At 42.9% G+C, this 22896-nt stretch overlaps 1 protein-coding gene across 2 annotated transcripts; it reads left to right on the top strand.

Annotated features, from left to right (window-relative positions):
• The first annotated feature begins 18606 nt into the window (after positions 1–18606).
• cnr1 (cannabinoid receptor 1) lies at positions 18607–22400 on the top strand. Of its 2 annotated transcripts, none has more exons than XM_079571656.1 (2): positions 18607–18870; positions 19572–22400. In XM_079571656.1, the coding sequence occupies exon 2, from the start codon at positions 19603–19605 to the stop codon at positions 21001–21003; it is 1401 nt and encodes a 466-aa protein (XP_079427782.1). In that variant the 5' UTR covers positions 18607–18870; positions 19572–19602; the 3' UTR covers positions 21004–22400. The 2 variants fall into 2 exon arrangements, with proteins under 2 accessions (XP_079427782.1, XP_079427781.1); XM_079571655.1 differs by having other exon boundaries at positions 18607–18875; positions 19572–22399.
• The last annotated feature ends 496 nt before the right edge of the window (positions 22401–22896 follow it).

Genomic DNA, 22896 nt, shown 5'->3' on the forward strand with positions numbered 1-22896 from the left:
ATTTCATTGCAGATATTTTTATTGTTGAAAAACACTGAGGTGAGGCGCTCAGAGTGGGACATCTCCAGCTCGTTTCCATGGAGATGTTGACGAAAGGCAGCCAACTTTTTATTCAGTCGATACTTGTACGTATTTATTTCAAACCTTGTACAGCAAATTATCATTAAAAAGAAGTTTCACCTTCTTTTTAGATCTTAAATATATATCCAAGTACCCCCTGCTAGGTGCTCGAGTACCCCCTGGGGTTCCCGTATACTCCTGGTCGGGAAACACGGATCTAAAATGTAGTGAAAGTGTGCCTTTGAGGTAATCCAGGTTGAGTTGCGAGACAGCCTTTGAGCAAAATTCCAAGATGCTGGTTTGGGGTGAAAGCGATTCACGTGCCATGAGAGATCGAGCAAAGGGGTCGACAGTGAAACGTTGCTGGATTTTCTTAACCCCCCACCGTGTGTGTCGGGACTGTTATTCTGCTGGCTGTCAGAACGGCGTGTGCTGTTAGAGGAGGCGCCGGAGTAGCAGATATGAACACGTTGTTCAATCTAAATGTGTGCGCTCATTCTCACTGCCATTTGCACGTACTGTACATCGCACCCTCTCCACGCGCGCATGTTAACCCCTTCAGGAGTTATTGGCCATTGCCTTTGAGGAACATCTAATGTTCTTTGATTCATATGCCACGGGAGGGTGTTAGTGCGGTGATTCAGATTTGCGATTCATATTGTTAAATGAAGACTCTGATCATTGTGCATAATCCAAACATGCCCAGGCGCTATGTCTCAAGAAAAGAAAGCAAAGAACAAAGTGCTGCCTTTGTGCTTTGCTGATTGCTACGACTTCCACTCCTTGGAGTTTTCCATCATTCCAAAAGTTTTCAGAAGGTAGAAATATGGCCGGTCGTTTTTCCTGCTTTAGAAACTGTATTCACGCATCAATCTTTGGGCAGCGGTACGCTTTTTGACCAGACTTAAATCCGCAAAAACTTTCAGATCTGACAAGATGAAAAATCGGCCAGTGTCTACACCAGAGACGTGCAGTTTGTGAAGTTAAATGCACGCTCGGATGATGAATTGCGCGTCAAGAGCCAGCACAAAGATTACAATGGCTGAGCCATTATGCACGGATCGCTCTTATGTTTTTTACAGGGAGAAGCATTGCATTTGGGCATGTAGTTTGGTTGTTTACAAGTTTGCTACTTTCATCAACAAAAGGGCTCAAAAATGAATGTATTTATTACATTTCTTGGTGTTTTTCGCAATGATGATAAGATTGACTGTGCTGTAAAAGTTTGGGAACTACTTCTACGACTACTTTTGCTACTACTACGAGCGAAACACCGGAGGATAAACTTTGAGCTTATAAATTTAACAAATCCTTTCTCATCAAAGGAGGCAGTTTATGTTTTCATCCTCACATGGCTCAAGCTAATGTGTGTTAACTGTTGGTGACGAACGCTAGCTTGTTGATGATATTTCCATGCCAAACAATGAAGGCTGCTTAAAGGAAGCACTTCAGAGACATACAACTTCAGTAACACATGGCACTTGCTGATATTTCGCTCTCCTTTTCTTTCGTTTTTGCTGCCAGAAGCAGAACTTCTCCACATTCTGTCGTAGCTGTGTAGCTTTCTCCAACATGCCGCTCTCTCTCTCTCTCTCTCTCCTGAGAAGCAGGTAAGGCAAGCCTGCACTGTCACTCAATAAATTTAGGCCGAAATACCAACTATTTCCACCGTCATGCACGAGCTTAAAGCAGAACTAAGTAACTTGAATCCTTTTCGTAGTCCCTCTGAGGATAATACAAGCGTTAAAGGGGGGGTATTATGCAAAATCGACTTTTTCAAGCTTTACATCATGTTATTATGTCATTCCCTCATTAAAAACATGCCTGAAGTGTTGCCTTGGCACATTCACGTATTTTTGAGTAATGTGTAAAAACTCTGATGGCAGCCATTTTAGGGATAGCTTTGCCTGAGTCCTCCTAGGAACGCCCCCACCTCCTGGAGACGCCTCCGACCTTTCGTCACCAGCCGAGTAACCAACCACTGCTCCTCAGCAGAACCGCCTCCCCACTGATGCCACAGACAGCGTGTGGAGGGGGCGTGTCAGAAAGGGTCAGAGGTTCTTAAAGATACAGAGGCCTATTTCAAGACATTCGCTACGGCCATTTTGAGATAGCAATTTTATACAAGGCAGTTATTCTAATTTACTGCATTTACAGACCAACAGAAGGTTTCGTCATCATTGTACTGTGCTATAGACTGGTGCTATGTGATTGAAAAAAGCATAATACCCCCTCTTTAATGTGATGACTGGGGGTTCTTCTCCCCACGGTGGTTCTGGCCAGAAAACCACACTTGCACTTATTTAGATAGATAACATCATTTGCAAGTAATAATTATCATTTTATAGGCAGCAATTTTTAGGAAGAAATGTTGGGCAGAAGAGCTATTATTTGATTTTTTTATGCTACTGACAGGAAATGACATACAGTAGATAGAGGTAAAGTTCAACTCCCTCATTTCCCATTAACATGGTTAATGAGAAATGGTTGGCACGGCAACGGTTTAAAATGGTTTTCCTCGATCTATGTCACTTCCTGCCAGTGTCCGATAAAGAAGTGAAACTATAAACATCACAAAAATTGTCAAACTAAAGAAAGCTGGGTCACTTTTTGTGTTTTCCACTACTCCTTTCACTATGGACCATGTTTGCTTATACCCAGAACCATGTCGGATTTCCGATGTAACAGTGAATGTATAACTTTCCATGCTGAACTCCATACTAACAGAAATAGTAGTTTGATTTAAAGTTATATTAGACGAGAGAAGTGTGATATTTTGTGAAAATGAGCATGTGAGCAGACATTAAAGCCATTAAATACACTATTTTTTACTTCTACTTCATTTTATTGCTTATGGCTGAGTACATGATGAGTCTACCAACCACAGCTGTTTTATTAAACCACTTTGTCAGCTTTTAGAAAAGTTGGGTAAAGAGCATAGTATTTTTTGGCCTGATTTTGACCCATCCTTCAAGCCCAGTGGAACAACCTTGGTGCCGTGCAAGTGGGCTCTTAGTCCACTCTGCCGCTCGTGAGGACACCAGCTCTTACTTGTAAACATTTACTTCACCTCCTTGCTTCTAATCCGCGGTTCGTGAGACATGATCTCCCAGGACATTGGATCAAAATGAGAGTGACCAGCCAAAGCTCACACTCCTGCCGTCGGCCTTGGAAGTGCGCGTTATTACCCCTGAGTACGTACAGGACGTACAGGCACAGGATCCATACACAACAACAGCTCGTTCAGATGGAGGCGGTTACCATGACGCCCATGCTTCAGCCTTGGACAGCCATGTTTACTCTTTTGTTTGGGTTTATCTCCGCACCTGGAACATTTGTGCGCAGTTGAGTCATTGGTCGCAGTAGACAAAGTAGTAAGAAGTTTGATGATTTGATTTCTAAATCATGAGCTTGTCTTTGGTCACACTCGGTCACATTATGTCCACTGCGATTATGTGCACACCATCATCGATCTCACACTCACATATTGGCACATTCATAAAGTAGAAGTGTTGCGTCCAATGACACACGTTTAGTTTAAGGAAAGACACTGCAGGCAATAAGGTGTTTCATTATTGCACTGAGCCTCTGCTTCACCATAGATTTATATGGGAGTATGTAACTTCACTGCCCATTTACTCTGCACTTGAACAAGTCCCTACAGACACCAAATTTACTTCTCTTGTACTTATTTATTGTTATTTTTTTTCTTTCTAACTCCTCTGACTTATCTAGTCAGAGGAGAGGAGATTTTTACTATTTACAACTAAAAGACAGATGCCGCCACTGCTCTCACATTCTATCATTAGAACCTCCTCCAACAATACTCCCTGCGACAACCACCAAATTTGCATCACAAACTACTACTACTTCAATCACATTAGTACTTTTTGTTCCCTGGCTTTGTCCCCTCTGCGTGTGACCGTGTGAGGCTTGTAGCGGATAAAAACTCCTCTTGTTCTCTCCGCAGGCTTTGTCTGGGCTCAACCTTGGATGTGTCATGTGACTTGTCCTGGCCGGTTGTCATGCCAACAGCGGATCAGAGTCGGGCTGCGAGGCGGGAGGAGCAGAGACATGTTTGTTCTCAGGTGCGTGTGTTCGGAGGGGGGGATACAGGGAAGATGTCAAGTGAGGGGCCACACTTTTTGCTGCAACAAAGGCTACAGCGCACTTTCATGGAGTCCTGTGGTGGTCCGCTCCACTCACAATGATTAGAACTCATCTGTGCGAGAGGGTTTGTGACGGTGAGAAGCAAGTTGTGCCAATCACTATTTGACACTTTGTTGCTAAAACGGCTTATTCAAAAAGATGTCCCTGCCCTGAAGCCCCACCTCCACTCGCTCCCCTTCAAAACAAACCTCAGATCCAAGGAAGGAGCTCGCATCACAGTAACAAACTCCCACTCGATTCCTGGCCCCGATAAAGCCTCTCTGTGTGAGTTTGCGCCTTTCTTCCCGTGTGTGTATTTTCGCCTGGCACTTTCCTAAAATCATGCACGAAAGACGGCCAAAATCGCACAGTGTACACCCGGATTAGAACAGTTCAAACTAAATATCCAGTAGTTTGACTTCTTATTCAAGCAAACTAACTCTAGGCTCCTCCCACCCCGCTGTGCAGCTCTTCAATAAAGAGAGAGAAGCCTGTGTTGCTCATGCCGTGGCGGTAGTGAAGCAATGGCGAGTGTTGTGATGAAAGAAATAAGCTTATCAAGAAATGAAGAGGTGAGGAAAGCATTTCCTGGATACGCCGCTGCGGAAGATTCAAAGATCACTCAAAGATGCAAGAGTGCCTCGAAATACAACTCCATGATCTGGCGACCCACACCCCCCTCCAGGTTGAGAGCCGCTGGTTTACAGAACTTTTACTTCCATTTCGGTATTTCATGTGGGACTGTATAGTCTTGTGTGCAGAGTACAGGCTCACACATAATGAAGCAAATGTTATGGGCACATCAGCCATGTTTGTTGACAGCAGGCAGCGACGTCCAGGGAGTTTTCTTTGCCAGAAAAGAAAAGAAAAGAAAAGAAAAGAAAAGAAAAGAAAAGAAAAGAAAAGAAAAGAAAAGAAAAGAAAAGAAAAGAAAAGAAAAGAAAAGAAAAGAAAAGAAAAGAAAAGAAAAGAAAAGAAAAGAAAAGAAAAGAAAAGAAAAGAAAAGAAAAGAAAAGAAAAGAAGGCATGAAACTACTTTTTAACTGGTTCAATTGTAAACACATCTAATGGCCATTAATATTTGTCACTGTGAACGCTACCATGAGAATTTTACATAACATTACTGAAATTTGATGCTGTGTGACAGTGTTTATGTTCTAATGAAAAAAATACTACAGCTTTGGCCTTGGTGTTGTCTCTGATCAACAGTGTATTTGGTCTAGAAAAACAACTGAAAATGTCCTTTATATTATTATGGATCAGGTAACAGAAGTTCATGTCCGTGCAAGGCCGTTTCTATTCAGCTGAATGCCTCCCCCAGAGTGGAACGCCCTGGTTGCTTACAATGGCTGAAACAGCATGCATAACACTGAAAGCTTCAGTGTTCAGGCTATACTAATATTTCATTGTATGTTTGCATTACAATTTCAAGAACAGACTACCATCCTCTGCAACATAAATGTACACATTTCAATTGCTGCTTTGGTTGTCCCAGGTACACATCCACAGTAATCATGCTCAGAAGGGATTCAAACAAAGGCAGAGGGATAGTTTCATTTCATGTGCTCAAGGCCATTATCTACAGCATATGGTTCTGCAGCAACAGTTAGGGTTAGGCTCAAATAATAAAGAAAAAATGTCAAACCTGAGCCCTACACAACAAATCCTGGTTTGATTTGAGGGTTTGCGCGGTAACTTTGGGCTTAACCCTGGTACTATGACGCTGGATTACTTTCTTGTGGGGTAGTTGTCTATGGTCACTATGCTCTGGGCTCTGGGGCAGGTGAAGTCACCAAAATGAGATAATTAACTAAGAAGAAGAGAGAATCCAGATGCTCTTTGTCGAAATGTAGTGTGGAAGGCAGCGAGAGAAGGGAAAAGGGGGGAAGAGGCATGAACAGCGACTTGCAAAGAGATTTTTTATTTTTTGTAAATCTTACTCATTTATGCAGTCAGTGATTGAGCTGTTCTTAAAGTCAAAACTTAACTCCCCACATGAGTGACATTTATTAACTGCTTTTCACGTGGGCTTTTATTAAATTATAGCCCGCTGCGCTGTGCAATCTAAAACAATCGTGGGTGACAGAGAAATGGCAGCCTGGGTGGACAGTCGTGCCATTTTCCATTTAGAGATTGATCACTGATGGACGGTCCCGCGGATGCGAGTTTGGACAAGACCATTTTCACATTATGACGCTTCATCATTGTGGCATTGTGCTCCGTGATTAGCTGCGGAGGCAACTTTAAGAAGATTAGCCCCATTTTAGCCCTGTTCCCAAATGACCGTGTTGATGTGCCTGAGTATCTGGTTTGGCCGTTGGTAGTTTTAATCTGTGCGGCTAATGTGATTTACGAGGTTGTAATATTAGCATGATTTAGCGCTGCGGCGATGAACACGGCTGCCAGATTATGATAGCCGGATTTAGGAAATAGAATGAGAGGAGAATCAGTGGGATTGCTATGTGCTGGTAATATTGGCTTGAATTACATCATAACATGGGGTTTTGCAGAATTGGGAGATATAGGGCCAAGTGTGCTAACTTCAGCTACAACGGGTTAGCAACGTTATTGTTTTACTTGTTGGTGAATACTTTACCACCAAAAAGGTAAAGAGTTTCCAAGAATAGGCTCATGTGCATGGAATGTTTCATAGCAACATGATGCTAACTTGCTAGGACACGACTGTTTCCTGTGCTAGCTTTACTCCTATGGAGAGTTAGCAATGTCTCGCTACAATAAATAAAGATTTAAACTGTACGTGACATAAAACAAGCACCTGTTGGATAATTATTTACAACTAATTAAAACTTTACTGAGGATTCTTAACTGGAGGAGCCCGTGTTTGCAGGGCTAAGTGCTTTAGCCTCGGAGCAAAAGGCTAACGATAATTTGATGCTAACCAAAGGTAAAATAGCAATGCAATTTGAGCAAATGTTTTAGGAAACACACTTGCTTGATGCTTATCTATATTAAAAATTAAATTGAATGTGGACAGGAAGTAGTCGCTACCCAAAGCTTGCATACAGGAAGTTAGCTAAAACAATCCGTGTTTTTGGCCGCCTTCTACGCTGGACTGTTGTTTAAAGAAAATCTAAAATGCAATGCTCTGAAAATGGAATGTGTTCAATCATATTTAGGCTATAAATCCATAAGGTGGTATTCTTTATTTTTCTTACTTCCCCTTTTTGTGGCTTCTCTCTCCCCAGACACTTCCTCCTGATAATGTTATAGCCACGCAAAAGCTGCCTTTGGCTCAAATGCCTTTCAATGTGGAGCAGCAGGGGTTCGACTGCAAGCTCCTTTGTTATTATCGCTAAAGGAGTGCCCTGGTATCAAGACAAATTCGCTCCTCCAAAAGTGCAGACTGATGGATGCTTTTACCTTGATAATCCATGGAAGCTTTCTGGAGAACAGATAGGATGCCCCAGAGTAGGGGTGGATGATACCAGGGCTTTTAGTTTGCTTGCTTACTTAGTCTGAGCAAAAACTAATAAGGATAGCAAACACATACAAAAATATTCATCAGTCACACACATCTATATAAAAATATTACATACTCACACTTCTCTCCTCACATGCAGTGTCCGAGGGCTCTTTTCAAGCCTGTGTCGTGACTTCACTCATACATAATGCATGAAGCAGGGCGCTGTTTCAGACTTTATGGATATTAAAAACACTCCTTCTTTAAAGTTGAAACCCATTATGAGGATTAAGCCTTTCATTACAGTGGCCCCTTGATGTGGACTTATCACTAATATTCTACACTTCAGATGGAAAACCCTCCTGTTCTCGTTGGCGGGACCCGGGGGCCGTGCCTGCAGCGGGTCGGGGTCAGACGGGGCATGGCGGGGTCCACGGAGCGAAGTTTCGGGTCGGCCCTGGGCTTTTTTGCCACAGTCGATCCGTCTCCTCGCGGTCCAACGGGAGGCAGAGAGCGCGAGCACAACACCAGCTGTCCCACTCACTGCAGCCCTGACAGAGAAGGATGGGGGCCTTTTGTAAAAACATTTAACGGAGACAGGGGAGGTGACTTTGGAAAGAATGAACCAGCTTTCCCATGTCTACAGGTATTTGGTGATAATCTTAAACGCATTTCGATTACTGACTTACATTGTGTTGAAAAAGGAGATTCCAAAATCTCAGTGGGACTTTCCTGGTTAAATAACGGCCAAACAAATGTAGATTAGATTACATAAAACAAGCCAATTACTGGAAACAATACGGCGCAAGGGCAGATTCATAATTACAGCTATACCAACACAACAATGTAGAGCACTGCTGGCCGTTATGCAAAAACGTCATAGCAATTTATTTATTTGTGTTCCTGTTCTGTGGCAATTTGCTCCCTACCCACACGACTCCCTACTCCTTTCAAATTCATGTGTACCTTTCTTTTAGACCCACTTTTTCGACGACATTTCAGGTCTAAGTCCAGATGTATCCGCTCTCTCCTCAGCTGAAGGTTAGCTCCAAAGTGCCCTGGGACTGCAAAGCCTCACGGGTTTCACATTACACAGGCCGCAAGATGGAGTCCACTCACGATTCATAATGCATTTGGCCAAAGGGATTCAATTGACATGCTGTCTGTAGATGTGCATATCTTGAGTGGCTTGTACTTTTAGAAGAGGCTAAAGCAAGATTTATGCCACACATTTAAGCAGCTACTTTCTTATTATTTCTAAAGCCTCATATTTCACCCATGAAACAGACAGAAAGACAGTGATGCCGCGCTTGCTCCTGATGCTCAGCTCGAGTGTTTATGTTTGGATTTTTACGACCGAAATGACCTGAACAATTCGGTTGCCTGGCTTTAAATAGCACGTACAATCGAATAGAACAGGTGCTTGTCTACATAAAAAACAAATTGCCTTGTGCAAAGAGTAGTGAATGGTCCAACCTAATGAATTCATTTAAAAAACAGAATAATGAGCACTCGATCCACCGTGAGAGGAGACTGTGAAGTGCAGTTTCGGAAGTGCATGTTTCCATTAAGGGCTGCTCCGATGAATTGACGATTGAAACTTTTCAATATTTTTTTAATCTAGTTGGAACTCTCGACCAACCCCTTAACTCCCACCTGAACCGAGCACATTTTCCCCAGTTTAGCTTTACACCAGTCCAAAAGCTTCTGGAAAAAAGTTGTGAAAATAGCAACAAAACTGAGACAAAAACAGTGATGGAAATGTGACAAAAAAGTGAGAAAACATTGACAAAAAAGTGACGAAAAATGTTTGAAAAAGTGGCAAAAATGTCACAAAAATGTCACAAGAAATTGACAAAAAAAGTACGAAAAAATGACAAAAATGCGACAAAAAATGACAAAATGTGACAAAAAAATGACAAAATTTGACAAAAAAGTGACAAAATGTGACAAAAAAATGACAAAAATGTGATAAAAATGTGACAAAAAAAATGACAAAAATTTGACCAAAAAATAATACAAGAAAATGACAAAAATGTGACAAATATGTGACAAAAAATGACTAAAAAATGACAAAAAGTTGAACAAAAATGAGTTGAATACCCAACAAAAAAATGATGGAAAAAAATCTGATGACGTGAGGAAAAAGATCCTCTCGGTTCAGGCGGGAGTTAAGAGGTTAACTTAAGCGCTTTAGGGATCAATGTAACATGTTTTTTGTATGTTATGTTATGTTATGCTATTGTTTGTACTGAAATGTGTTATGTTTCCTACTGTGTGTCATGTCGTACTCACGTAAGCTCAGTGTTTGTGGACGGAAATTAGCTCTAAGTTAAATCCGGCATTAGTATGCATTGTCCCACTCAAATAAACTCAGAACTGAAATGAAATGAGTTTGCCAAAAGAAATGACAAAACCATTAGGGAGACAGCTATTTGGTCTGTTGAAAGAGTAGTTACTTTCTTCTACTTCCTAAAGAGTTTGTTTCCATCCCTACTGCCTGTGTGTAGCATCAAAATACGAGGTTGAAAAAATGGGCCACTTATCTGCCGCTGTTTCCTGGTGTGAACTCACAGCAGCACGGGCGTGAACCTGATTCCACTAAAGAGGCTAAACCTGTGATTAGGCCGATCACATGAGCGCTGCGTGAGTCAGCCCAGCACATAAATATAGGACAAACATACCAAACGTGTTGTCACCTCTCTAACATAATGGGTTCAACAAAGATTGGAGTAGACTTAATAGTAGTAGTATTAGGATTACTCTTACTACATTAAACCAGCATCTTTAAATGTTTATGTCTAAGTGCCTCATTTTGATTGCGCCGAAATACAGCGCCGTATATTATTTTAAAGCCACACTGCGGAACATTCCTGGTCACGTGTGGCAGCGAGACGCCCAGTGCAGTTGGATGTCAGAGTAGGCTTTAGTTTTTTGGAAAAGGCGTAAATGTATTTAAGGGCTAATGTTTGATGACCTTGTTCACAGCGGCATTATCTCCATGGAGACAAGCTGGTGATGGTCTCCCACTCCCACAAAAGTTACAGCGTGACAGGACAGACGAGAGGCACTCACGGCGGTCTTTTGGGAATGCTTTTACCGATCAAAACACTTCAGTACGGCACTTGTTCTATTTAACGGTTAGAATGTTACACAGTGTGGCTTTAAGCTGAGATTATTTTGGCCCTGAAGCAAATTGCCAATAATTATGTTTTGAAGTACACATTTAGACACTTCCTTAACCTCTATCTGCCCCTCTGAGAGAATGCTCAGCACGTAACAAATGAGTTGTTTTTGCGCGGCCTCCGTAAATAGCCCGGGATGCAGCCGGTGTTAACGCCATAAAACAACAGCTGCTCTCCCACCGCCGCCCATCGCCTGCAAATGATAGTTTTTTTCCGGAGCGCTATAGCAACCAACGTGAACTTCTTCTCCGCCCGCGTTAACAAACAGAGAGCGATCCGCGGTGGAATGGAGTAAATACAATTATACCCAGCACTTTATGTTCATGCGCCACCCGAATGGCGCTGTCCGTGGTGCTGATTTAAAAAGCTTTTGTGATCGCTGAACGCTCTGCGCGCAAATCAAGGTTTGTTTATTATTGATTTGGGCGAGAGTGCAGGGGACGCTTTAATGCCATCCTCAAACAAAGGCATGTTTTAACGATAAGGGCGCGCTATGACTTGGCTTTTGGGGACAGTATAATATGTTTAGTTTTTAGAGCAGGTGTGGCCATGTGCCCGCAGGCGCCCCCGTGCCCTTTGGGGTTTCCTCGGCAGCCCCTGGGACTTGTTCTAAAAATAAAACAGTTCATTCACTTGTTTCTGCTCCTGTGACTCACTATTTGTTTAAAAAAGTTTTATTTTGCGACATGATATGATCAAAGGCCCTATCTATTTTTTTTTCTTTCCCCATCGGTCAAAAAGAAAACACGTCGCCATTGAGCAACAAACACTATTGATCCCACACTATCAATCATGTGTCCACAGTGACGACAGTGTTTTGAGTCTTTGGAGTCAGTCCTTAAAAGTGCATTATGCAACTTTTTCTGTGAAAACAAAAGTTTGTGGCTGTGTGAGTGGTCAGCATGGCGCCTTTACTTTCGATCCCAGTGGTCTCGCCAACGCTCCAGGATCAATTGTTTTGTAGGTTTACTGGTGAGAGGGTCCGTCAGGAGTGAAAACCTTGCAAACAATTGATCCTGGAGCGTCCTAGAGACCACTGTGATGGAAAGTAAAGGCGCCATGCTGACCACTCATACAGCCGCTGGGCCACTACAAACTCAAATACACCTAAAATAAACTTACTTTCACATAAAACGTTGCATAGTGTTCCTTTAAAGTTGTTTTTGGTAGATGAAAAGTCTGCATAGGATTACATGTTACAGAGTTCCTTCTAGAGTCTCCTCTCACTACTATAAGGGTGGTATTGCAGTTATGTTAGCACTCCGCCATGAGGACCAAAGAGAAGTGCTATCTTCACCGTGGTCTATAGCAATCACTCTTTTCTATTCATCATCAAGGCTGTCTCCTAAAGCCCACAGTTTTAAGGACAGGCTCCATCTACCTCCAGTCTTTAACATTTGTTCTTTTCCCATTCATGCTGGCTGTTGAGATTGTCGACACTTAATCATTTTTTGTTTGTTTGTTTGTTTTAAGAAATTTGTGGCTTTTTACTTTACAGCACCGCTATAGCATGATATCTAACCTAACTGATTTCAGGGTAATGCGATTGATCATAACCCTTACCATAACCCAGGTGTGAAATACCAAGAATACAACAGTTTCTTGGTAATAACATGGAAACAGGGCTGCATTATTCAGTGGACATACAGTGTTTGCATCATTTTATTTTTCATTGCTTTTTTTCCGTTGTACAGCACCAGCACTGCGGGTAAACCACGGTCAAACAAGAAGCGAATCTCTACAGATGTCAAGTATTTTCATTCTCAAATGCATTCCCTTTTGGAAACTTAACATTCAAAAAAATAAAGTAAACCGTGATGTCGTCCTCACCTACTGTCACCTCACCGAAAACCTAAAACGCTTTTGTGGAGGAAATTTGTGCGCGGCAAGCAAGAATGCAATTTTCTTCTTCTTCTTTTTTTTGCAAATCAGCGCTTGTTTATCTGCCATTTCCTTGAAGTTCTTCTTCTTCTTCTTCCTGACGTCTCGCGTGGATGCACCACTCCACTCTGCATGCGCAATGATGATACGGGTTTGCAACAGCCGACTTCATGCACATTTTATGAAGCCTAAGTAAAAACAACTAATAAAGTGATGCTCTCTAAGCGCCGACAGCATGTAGTGGTCTCAATCATGCTGTAATCCTTGGGAGCTGGACATATGGCACTTATGATAAGAAATGTAAAGGGCCATTTGAGTTAATCTGAAAGTATAGAACGCATTTAACCAATTATCATTACGGGGAAATGAAGTTGGGGGATAGAGTAGAAAACTGCATTAGAGTAGAATAGTGTATAAGGGGTTTTCGACTGCTGGCTATTGGCGCATCCGGAGTGATTGGTGGTGAAAATGTGAAGATTGAGAGGCTGAGGAGGGTGATGGTTCTGCTGCTGTGCGAGGTATGGGGATGGTAAAATAATCTAGCCCCTTGTATAGCCTACACATTAGTTTGACACTGCTGTACTTGCCAGACTATACTCTAGATGGGAGAACAGTCTGGACACAAAGCCGAGTGAAGCAGCTTGTAGGCGTGACGAAGGCAGAGCGACAGAATCAAACATGGCGGCGCACTAGTGGTTTGGGAGAAGAAAACAGAGGAAATAAACTCTGTACCATCTGCATGTTTTGTAAATATCTGTAAATTCCGGACTATTGAGTGTACCTGAGTATATAACAACATTTATAAAGTTCCATATAAGTTCCAAGCACATTTGAAGCACCATCACCACTGGAAATACTGGTCTTTCCTCTTTCCTCGTGCTTTGTCAAACATTTCAAGAGAACGGTGGCCCACAGGTACATTTACTGTTATTAAAGTGTGTTAAGAACTTAAAAGTTTATACATTCGATTATATTATATTTTACTTCAGTCAAACCAAAGCGCTGCTCGCACAGTGACCCCTCAGGAGTGTGGCCACTGGCCATGCTTAGAGCCGCCCTCCTCGGCCTGTCTGCGCTCACTGTCCCGGCCCCGGGAATTTCCTTGGGGTTCAAAGCTGCTCTGAGCTGGGTCCGTGGTGAATCGCTTGAGGTTTTTAATGAATTTAACCTGCTATTCGCTTGATAATATTTCCTCGGTGAGGGAATTAATCGCATTTATTTTGCACCCGAAGCCATACAACAGCGCGGGAGGGCATCCTGCTGCCCCCGCCCCGGTGTGCAGTAAACACTGCAGACAGAGTAAGAGGGTTTGTACCTGTCTGAGTTATTGTGCAGATGAGTGGGGCACGTCCCCAAGGAACCGTGTGAGAGCCTCCATCGTCTCCACAACTTTATGTTTGGATTGTTTGGAGCAGTACTTGGTTTTGTAAAAAGTAACAAAAATATTTCTGAAAAAATATTTCTCTCCTTCTTCTGGAATTTAGCAACTAGAAATATTTTTTCTATAGTCTATTGACCTAAAAAAGTAAAAGGTAATTCTGGTTTCATGTCAGACAGTGAGAAAAAAATTCAAATGTGTCTTTTGATAAAGTGTATGTAAACATCTGGTTCCCACTACACAATACCCCACAGCTAAGCTAGTCCTGAGCTAGTTAGCCGCAGCAGCCTGTGCATAGTGTTTAGAAAAAACTACAAAGATGCACAGTGAGCCGCTCTGGTTGGCATTCAAACAGAAAGAAGTGGGTCTGGTCAGGGTTCTATTCCATACAGAGCGGTATTGCTCTATAGCATAGGTGTCAAACTCTGGCCACGAGGCTATACCAAATGACTACTCGAGCTGGCCCACCGGTATTATACTTTTTTTTTCAGATTTTGCATATCTGGACTATTAAGTTATATATTGTATAGTAATAAGTGTTGCTTGTTCCATATTCAATGTTAAAGCAAATCTTGTTTGGGTCCATATTAAAAGGTTCATTTGTTCAATGGTGGCCCGCGACTTTGTTCAAGGTTTACATTTTGGCCCACTGTGTATTTGAGTTTGACACCCCTGCTCTATAGAGTTCGGAATTCCCTCCTAACAGTTCTGGCTGAACCAATCAAAGTACAAAGGGGGGCGGGGCTGTAGCCTATTGAAAGTAAATCCAGCATCTGAAAAATGAAATACTGGTTGCATTTTCGGGTCAAACCATTCGTGAGCTACAATCGTTTTGGTGGAGCTGCACCACAAGTTTTGAATATGATTTTCAGCAGCGAACAGGCCTTGCGAGGGCTCCTTTCTGAAGAACTCAAAAACGGTAAATTAACTAGAAGACCAAATGAACTCAATCAAGCTACTCAAAATGTTGACCGCTGCAGATGGTTTGTCGCTATATTTTGCACATCTGTTTTTGAAAAGAGGTCAGGAGCTCAAACAGGAGGATGAGAGGAGGGAGAGCGCGCCATGTTATGAATGGCTTGAGGAGCGATTAGTTAAAAGGCAGTGACAGCCGGCTGTGATTGGCTGACAGTTAAAGCAGGTTTGAAGCAAGTCTTCCTGGTTGAATTTAAGATGCAGCTTCAAAGTAGAGCGTACGCACATTTCCCCCACTTAAAAGCCTTCGATGTGATGTAAGAGCTCCCGTCAAATGGTAATGGACTGAGACCTAGCACTGATCCTGACATTTAGTAACACACTGCAATCATTTCATTAAATCAGCTCTGCCATAGAGCTCCTATTAACCCGAGTACAGCCTCTGTGTGCCCCCACGCAGGCAGCGGGACAAAATGTTGTGTACTGCAGGCAGAAGGGACTGTGCGGTCCAACTGTCTCCGAGCCTCGAGCCAGACTGATCCTGGGTCAGTGTCAGTGAAGGCCAGAGAGGGAAGATGTTTCGCCATAGTGTATGCATTATTGAGAACTAGAATGGTGAAGTTGTCTGGGATTTAAAAACAAGAGAACACACCTTGTGACATCAGCAGGTGAGGGGCAAGGCTTTTGAGCTCCTAAGACTGACAGGATTACTCCGACATACACAATCAAAGTGAGTTGAGAATTGGCCCTATACACTTCCTCTGTGTCTGCACATACCAACCACAATACATCTCACGAACACTTGCACTTGTAGTCGCGGCGTTATATTTAGTCACATGCAGGTGTCACTCAAATGCCTATTAATACAGCAGTGTGCAACGCGCCTCAAACACAGGAAGAACATGTCTCACCCAGAGAACATACTGTATCTGTCTGTTAGTCTGTGTATCTTTATCCAACATCTATCCATCGAGCCCCTGTTCCTCACAAAACCACCAACAATATCCATAAAATGTGAGTGTAGATTAACAAAATGAAGGGTTTGTGTGCATTGGAATGTTTCTGTGATGTTTTTGTGGCGAAAGCTGAAATTCTATTTGAAATGTCAAATAATCCGAACCGAAAACTGGTAGAATCATCAATCATTCGAGTGAAGTTCTCCTGCCCACACTTGACTTTTGAGTTCCGGTTCAAATTGATGGTCCCAAATGCTAAAGTCAAGCTTTTTTTTCTTTATTCCGACGTGCCTTTGAACCCCTCATCTCTCTGTTATTCCATTTTCAACAGTGGAGTTCAAGAAAAGTTCTTTTTTCATCTCTGGCAGTCTTTTGAATCAGTTTTCGAGGCTTAGCTCTATCTGTATCTACTGCGGAGGATCGCTGCTGTCAATATCTTTTTCTTTTTTTTTTCTTCTTTTTTCCTTTTTCATTTGTTGGCGTAAAGATTAATGCGGGCGGCTGTGGGGGGATTTAGGAAACTCACGGGAGAACGGCTGAAATAAAGCGGGATTGTGAAAAGTGAGTTTCTGGGACAAATTGTTCCGTTATGTGCCACTGTGATGTTGATTTTCCCCAAAGTTCATTGTAAATGTATTTCGTGGTATCATTTAGGGCTGCAATTTTCTTTTTGAAAGGCAGAACGGTATACGAGAACTACATGGTCTTGACATTTCCCTCCCCCATGTCATCAAGTCTGAACCATTGTAGAACTTCTCTTACTACAATAAAAGCACTGGCGGTCTTCAAACGCCTCGCTCCTAACCTGTCTGCCGCTCACAGACTCATTGCTCAATTTTTTTTGGGGAGGAACATTTTGTCCTTCCACTCCAATATGGCCGCCACAGCTGAGCGCCTCTAATTACACCTGTTTTTATGTGCTGCCTGTGCCCGATAATGAAGGCCGTTTCACATCTCGACAACTCGGGTCTGTTTTGCATGACATTTTTTCGAGCGACGGAAGAATTACAATCACCAAATGCAATCTGTACGGCATTGAGAGGCTGTTTTGATGAATGCGTTGGCTCGGGGTGTTTAGAGATGCAATAAAGCGGGGATTACAGGTTTTAGAATCCTCTCGAGGGAATCTTTTATTTTGCCATTTTGAAATGAATAAGGTTATTTCTGCTTTCAGCGTAAAAGATTTATTTATTCCGAAGCTTCTTGGATGAGAAGGCGAAACGTCCGGCACTTCAACTGCAGAGTACAGATGATGACTGGAGAGCCAACTCCTGTACGACTGGGAGATACAAAAAAGTGACAAAAAACTTACAAAATACGACAAAAACTGTCGACAATGTGGCGACAACGTAAGGAAAAATCCTAGCTCAGTTTTATAGGTCTATACTGGCCTATATAGTGTAGGCTTTAACGGAACAGGCCACCGGTTTTACATATTGTGATATGTTCTTTCCTGAGCTTATACGAGTTGATGCGTACTTGTCTGGTCTTTGTGCGTGCGCTCAGTCACGCACAAAGACCAAAGATGTTGTTATCATTTGGCCTCTCCCAGTATATTCCTATAGCTCCAAACAGGAGTGAAGTTGGAAGCTACCACGCTCTTCCACGGGCACGCACAAAGACCAGACAGGTACGCATCAACTCGTCTAAGCTCAGGTAAGAACATATCTCAGTGTGGATAAACGGTGGCCTCTAGAGTGGCGGTTAAGAGATTAATGGTTTCAATACGAAAATAACAATGAAATCTGGACAACAAATGGAGCCAGGTTCAAATGTATGGGTTTATTTTGTCCAAAGAGAAGATATTTAGTTTTTGAACAAAGCCGACTTCATGGGATTCTACTTTTGTCCTCCCTCTATATTCAAAGCTCAGTTGATAAGAATCCACAGGAAGCCCGGAGTATTTGTGGAGATGTGCCCGGACTGACTATAGGTCCAGGAGCAGGACCACACCTCAACCAGTCACTCTTTGCATACTAACCACACTTGTATTCATCTAACCACGCCAGTTACCCACGAGCCATATTCATACCAAGCCTCGCCATCCTAGTTTATTTGAAACTGTCGACCCCTCCCTCCATGTCCCTTTTATTTATCAGCACCGGTTCTTCTGCTCCTGAAGAGCTGGTTTAATCTGAGACGGAGCCCCCACCACCCACAGTCTCGCCCAGTTTCACACCACACTATAACCTGGTGAATAGTGAATGGTGTGGTCCTTGTTATAGGGATTTGTTAAATTGCCTCTTGAAGTTACAATTTCCCCATACCAATCAGAGAGAAGAAATCATGGAAACAAACATAACACCTTATCTTTGTTTCAAAAGTCAAAGTGTATGGCCTTATGTCTTATTTTCACAGCTTTTGACTCTGACTCTGACAAACTGTATAGGCCAAACGTGTACACAAACGCGCAGCACCGAAGCTTTAAGGTCATCCACCTCTTGGCCCAGCTGCAGCGCAAAGTACAGGCTGAAAATTGCAACAACAAAAAAACAAAACAAAATACAAACAAAATCCTAATCAGCGCCTAACACTCGTCTGCCAACTCTGCCGCGCGCGCTCCTATATGCGCCACACTTGACAGGTTTCTTCATGGGCAGGGCAGATAAAGCCGTAACGGGAGGAGGACACGTGACCGGGCGAGCACGGAGGAGCGGCGTTCATAAAGTGTGAAGAGACAAGAGCGAGAGCGCACACGGAGAGCCGCGGCAGCATCAGCATCACACGGAGGAGCGGGACGAGCGCGCAACTTGTGCAACTTTTTTTTGTGTACAAACAGCCATGTTCCAAATGCGGATTGGTTTCTAAAAAAAAAATACTTGAGATCTGGCTTTACGTAAGAGCAGTGTTGCTTTGGTGATGCTTTTCTGACTTGGATTTTACGCACGGAGATAAAAGGCGATTCTGCGCACTTGGGGGCATTATGTAAGGTAACGATGCCTTTTCGTGAATTTACGGTGTTATGTTTTTGTTTTGAAATAGAATTTGTTCAAGTAGTTTGTTGTTGGTCTAATTGGTGAGAGGGGGTGTGCTGTTTGGCGCAGAAAAGTAGCATTTTTTCCTCCATTTTGCGCGAACATATAGAAACGCTCTCCTCCGTTGTTTTTATGTAAAATGTGTTCGAAATTTGCAAGTGCTGCCTTTCATTAAACCATCATATTTTCAGTTCAAATACTGGAAATAAATTCCACCACAAAGATTTTAAATTCAGAATTAGAAAAAAAAGAGCTAAAGTTGATGTTCGTAAACAGGGCAATCTGTGTATCGACTGTAAAAACCACTGAAACAATTAAAGTCCCATCTCTGTCCCTCGGTAAAGTGATGCTTATTGATTGATGGTTTCTGCGCTGACGGGAACAGGGTGTTGTTAGAGCTGTGCAGAAAGCAAATGAGCTCAGAGTCTAAAATCTCAAAACTAGGATAAAGTATGCCCATGTAAGTGTAATATTGTTTGAATCAGATGATTTATATGTGTGTATTTTAATCAAATGTTAATAGTGTAAGGATTGCAGAATGCCGTTTGATTGGCACCTTTTTTCACCCTGAAGGCGTGGACTCAGATCAACAAAAAGCATTCTAGATGCTGTGCAGAAAGGCCGGTGGTGAACTGCTGTGTTTTCTTCTAGGTGCAGTGTGTGAGAGCAGACAGCCGCAGACATGAAGTCCGTGCTGGATGGTGTGGCTGACACCACCTTCAGGACCATCACCTCGGGGCTGCAGTACCTGGGCTCCAATGATGCCAACTATGAAGACAACCTCAACAATCTTGACTTTAAGAGTTCCTTCTCTCTGCAGAAGCCAGTGTCGGCTTTCCGCAGTAACTCTTTTCCAGACAAAGTCCCTGTGGATGAGGACCTTATTTTGAAAAATATCCCGTTTTTCCCCACCAATGCCACAGACCTGTTCAGTAACCGGACGCTGCGGGATGATGGCAGTAACATTCAGTGTGGGGAGAACTTTATGGACATGGAGTGCTTCATGATTCTGACTCCGAGTCAGCAGCTGGCTGTGGCTGTTCTGTCCTTGACCCTGGGCACCTTCACTGTGCTAGAGAACCTGGTGGTGTTGTGTGTCATCTTTCAGTCACGCACACTGCGCTGCAGACCCTCCTACCACTTCATCGGCAGCCTGGCTATTGCCGATCTCATTGGAAGCATTATCTTTGTGTACAGTTTCCTAGACTTTCACATTTTTCACAGAAAGGACAGCCCAAATGTGTTCTTGTTCAAACTGGGCGGAGTCACCGCCTCCTTCACTGCATCAGTAGGCAGTCTGTTCCTCACTGCCATCGATCGATACATCTCCATCCACCGCCCTTTGGCCTACAGACGCATTGTGACGCGCACCAAGGCCGTCATCGCCTTCTGCGTGATGTGGACCCTCTCCTTAGTCATAGCAGTGCTACCTCTGTTCGGCTGGAACTGTAAACGCCTCAACTCTGTGTGCTCTAATATCTTCCCCCTCATAGATAAGAACTACCTGATGTTCTGGATCGGAGTGACCAGTGTCCTGGTCCTCTTCATCATCTACGCGTACATCTTTATCCTGTGGAAGGCGCACCACCACGCTGTGCGCATGCTGAGCCGCGCCTCTCAGAAGAGCCTGGTGGTTTACTCTGCTGATGGGACTAAAGTACAGACCACACGGCCGGAGCAGGCACGCATGGACATCCGCCTGGCCAAGACACTGGTGCTGATCCTGGTGGTGCTGGTGATCTGCTGGGGCCCTGTGCTGGCCATCATGGTGTATGACCTGTTCTGGAAGATGGATGATGACTTCAAGACAGTGTTTGCCTTCTGCAGCATGCTCTGCCTGCTCAACTCCACGGTCAATCCCATCATCTATGCGCTGCGGAGCAAGGACCTGCGCCACGCCTTCCTGAGCTCGTGCCACGCCTGCAGAGGCAGTGCGCAGCAGCTGGACAACAGCTTGGAGTCAGACTGTCAGAACAGGCACATCTCTGCTCATCGCGCTGCCGAGAGCGCTGTCAAGACCACTGTGAAAATCGCCAAAGTCACTATCTCTGTGTCCACCGACACCTCAGCTGAGGCCGTGTAACAGCCTGGCCCTGGGACCTGTAAATGTCATCCCCAAACATCCAACACAGTTTAAGAGAAAACCACCATTTCAGCTCGGACGGAGGCTCAGTGGCTGCAGTGCTTTGTTTGTGTGCCTAAGTGCCAAATGGTGTCACAAGGTCATAGAAGAGACATCTTTAACAATTACAGTACCGTAAGTGTGTCATAGACTTTGTGATACTCAGTGAGTGAAGGATTATTATATTTTTATACTGTGAATTCAGGTTTTGAAAACAATACAACTTCATCAATGGGATAAGGGGCTACTGATGTTCTTCAACTCAGTTTGACTGTGTCATGTTGATGTTCATGTGTGTCTTGCATCAAATCAAACCTAGGCCTTGACTTCAGGCTTCATCTACATGCTGCATATGAAGACTAAATCATAACTCTTCATGGTGTGTTAGGCATCAAATGTCTTTTGTACTTTAGGAACTTGACAACACTCAGTGAGTGGCAAAAACTCTAAAATACTATACTATGAGGTGAATGCGAAAATAAAATGTATAAGCATCACAAATAAGTCAAGATGAGATAAAAAAAAATGTAAAAAAAAATGTGTGTTTTGTCCAATAAACCTAAAAAGGCATTTTCTTTAACAGGGCAGTTGTCCCTGTTGTCAGCTTCAGTCTAACTGAGTACAGTGTCTGTTCAAATGTAAATCTAACCAACTGTACAGTGTTACAATAACAGTGTTTGAGTCATTCAGCAGCAGCTACTCCACAAGCTTCTGGCCAAAGCTTGGACGCCTTGGAGAGTTTGGGCGCAGTGTGCTGGTCACTACTGTCACAAATGGTGTGTCTGAAAAGCTACTTACATGGACTGTGTGACTGGCTATAACTGTGTGTGCTTTTGTGTAAACTGGTGATATTTATCCACTCTGAGCCTTTGATCATTGCAGTAACTTGTTTTAGTGCTATACTGTTGAAGCAGACCTCTTTTCAGTGGAGAAAATAACAAAACCATGCACAGGCCTGTAGTAAAGTCCCTCTGGCATTAAACATTAATGTTTCTCAAAAAATAAAGGGTCATTCTATTAGTTGGTTACTTGAAATAATGCTTGTGTGTATAATGTAGAAAAGCAACAAGATCTTACAAAACAATCTGAGAATATGTGACTTTTCTAATAAAACTGTAGTACTTTGAAAATCTTAGAGATCACAGCACAATCGTCCTGTAGACATTTATCTTGGTGTAAAGTCGTCAGACAGCTGTTTATCAGTATGCTTCGCTGCCTCTGTATTAGTGAGTATTGAAGATTAAAATGTCAATTGTCAAGTGGCTTCTGTACAATGGTGGCATAACAAGGACAAAAAACACAAGTGTTTTTAGTATTGCTGTTTTCAAACTTTTCAATAAAGTCGCAAATGGTTGTCAAACGCGCCTGCAGTTTTATTCGACTGACTATATAAAATGGGATCAATGGTTCGTACTCGCTGTAGTAGGCTGCATTTATAGAGCAACAGTGCCCCCTGGTGTACACCAATATAGACTACCTGTTCGAATACTTGTATAGACACAGCATTGGCTTTGACAGCGACACATCTGCTCGTTTCCTCTCATGAGTGTGAAGAAGTGGGTGAGAAGTCAGAGCATCTGCTAACACAGTTGCCAGAAAGAGCTTTTGTCAGCGTGTTTTGGGGACCAGGACTGCCAAAACCATAAATCAATATATTAATAAATTCATGTTCAATTAATTGTCATACTTATTTAAATAAACATACAATGAGCATATATATATATATATATATATATTTTATATAGGACATGAGTGCCCAAACGACCACGGGCACCAACAGCTCTTCTCTGAGCTCCTGGTATTTTACTAGTTTCACATGTTCCTTTTTCCTGATGTTGCTATCACTTGGCATTG

Source organism: Gobius niger (assembly GCF_951799975.1).
Source record: "Gobius niger genome assembly, chromosome: 15".
NCBI classification, from domain to species: Eukaryota; Metazoa; Chordata; class Actinopteri; order Gobiiformes; family Gobiidae; genus Gobius; species Gobius niger.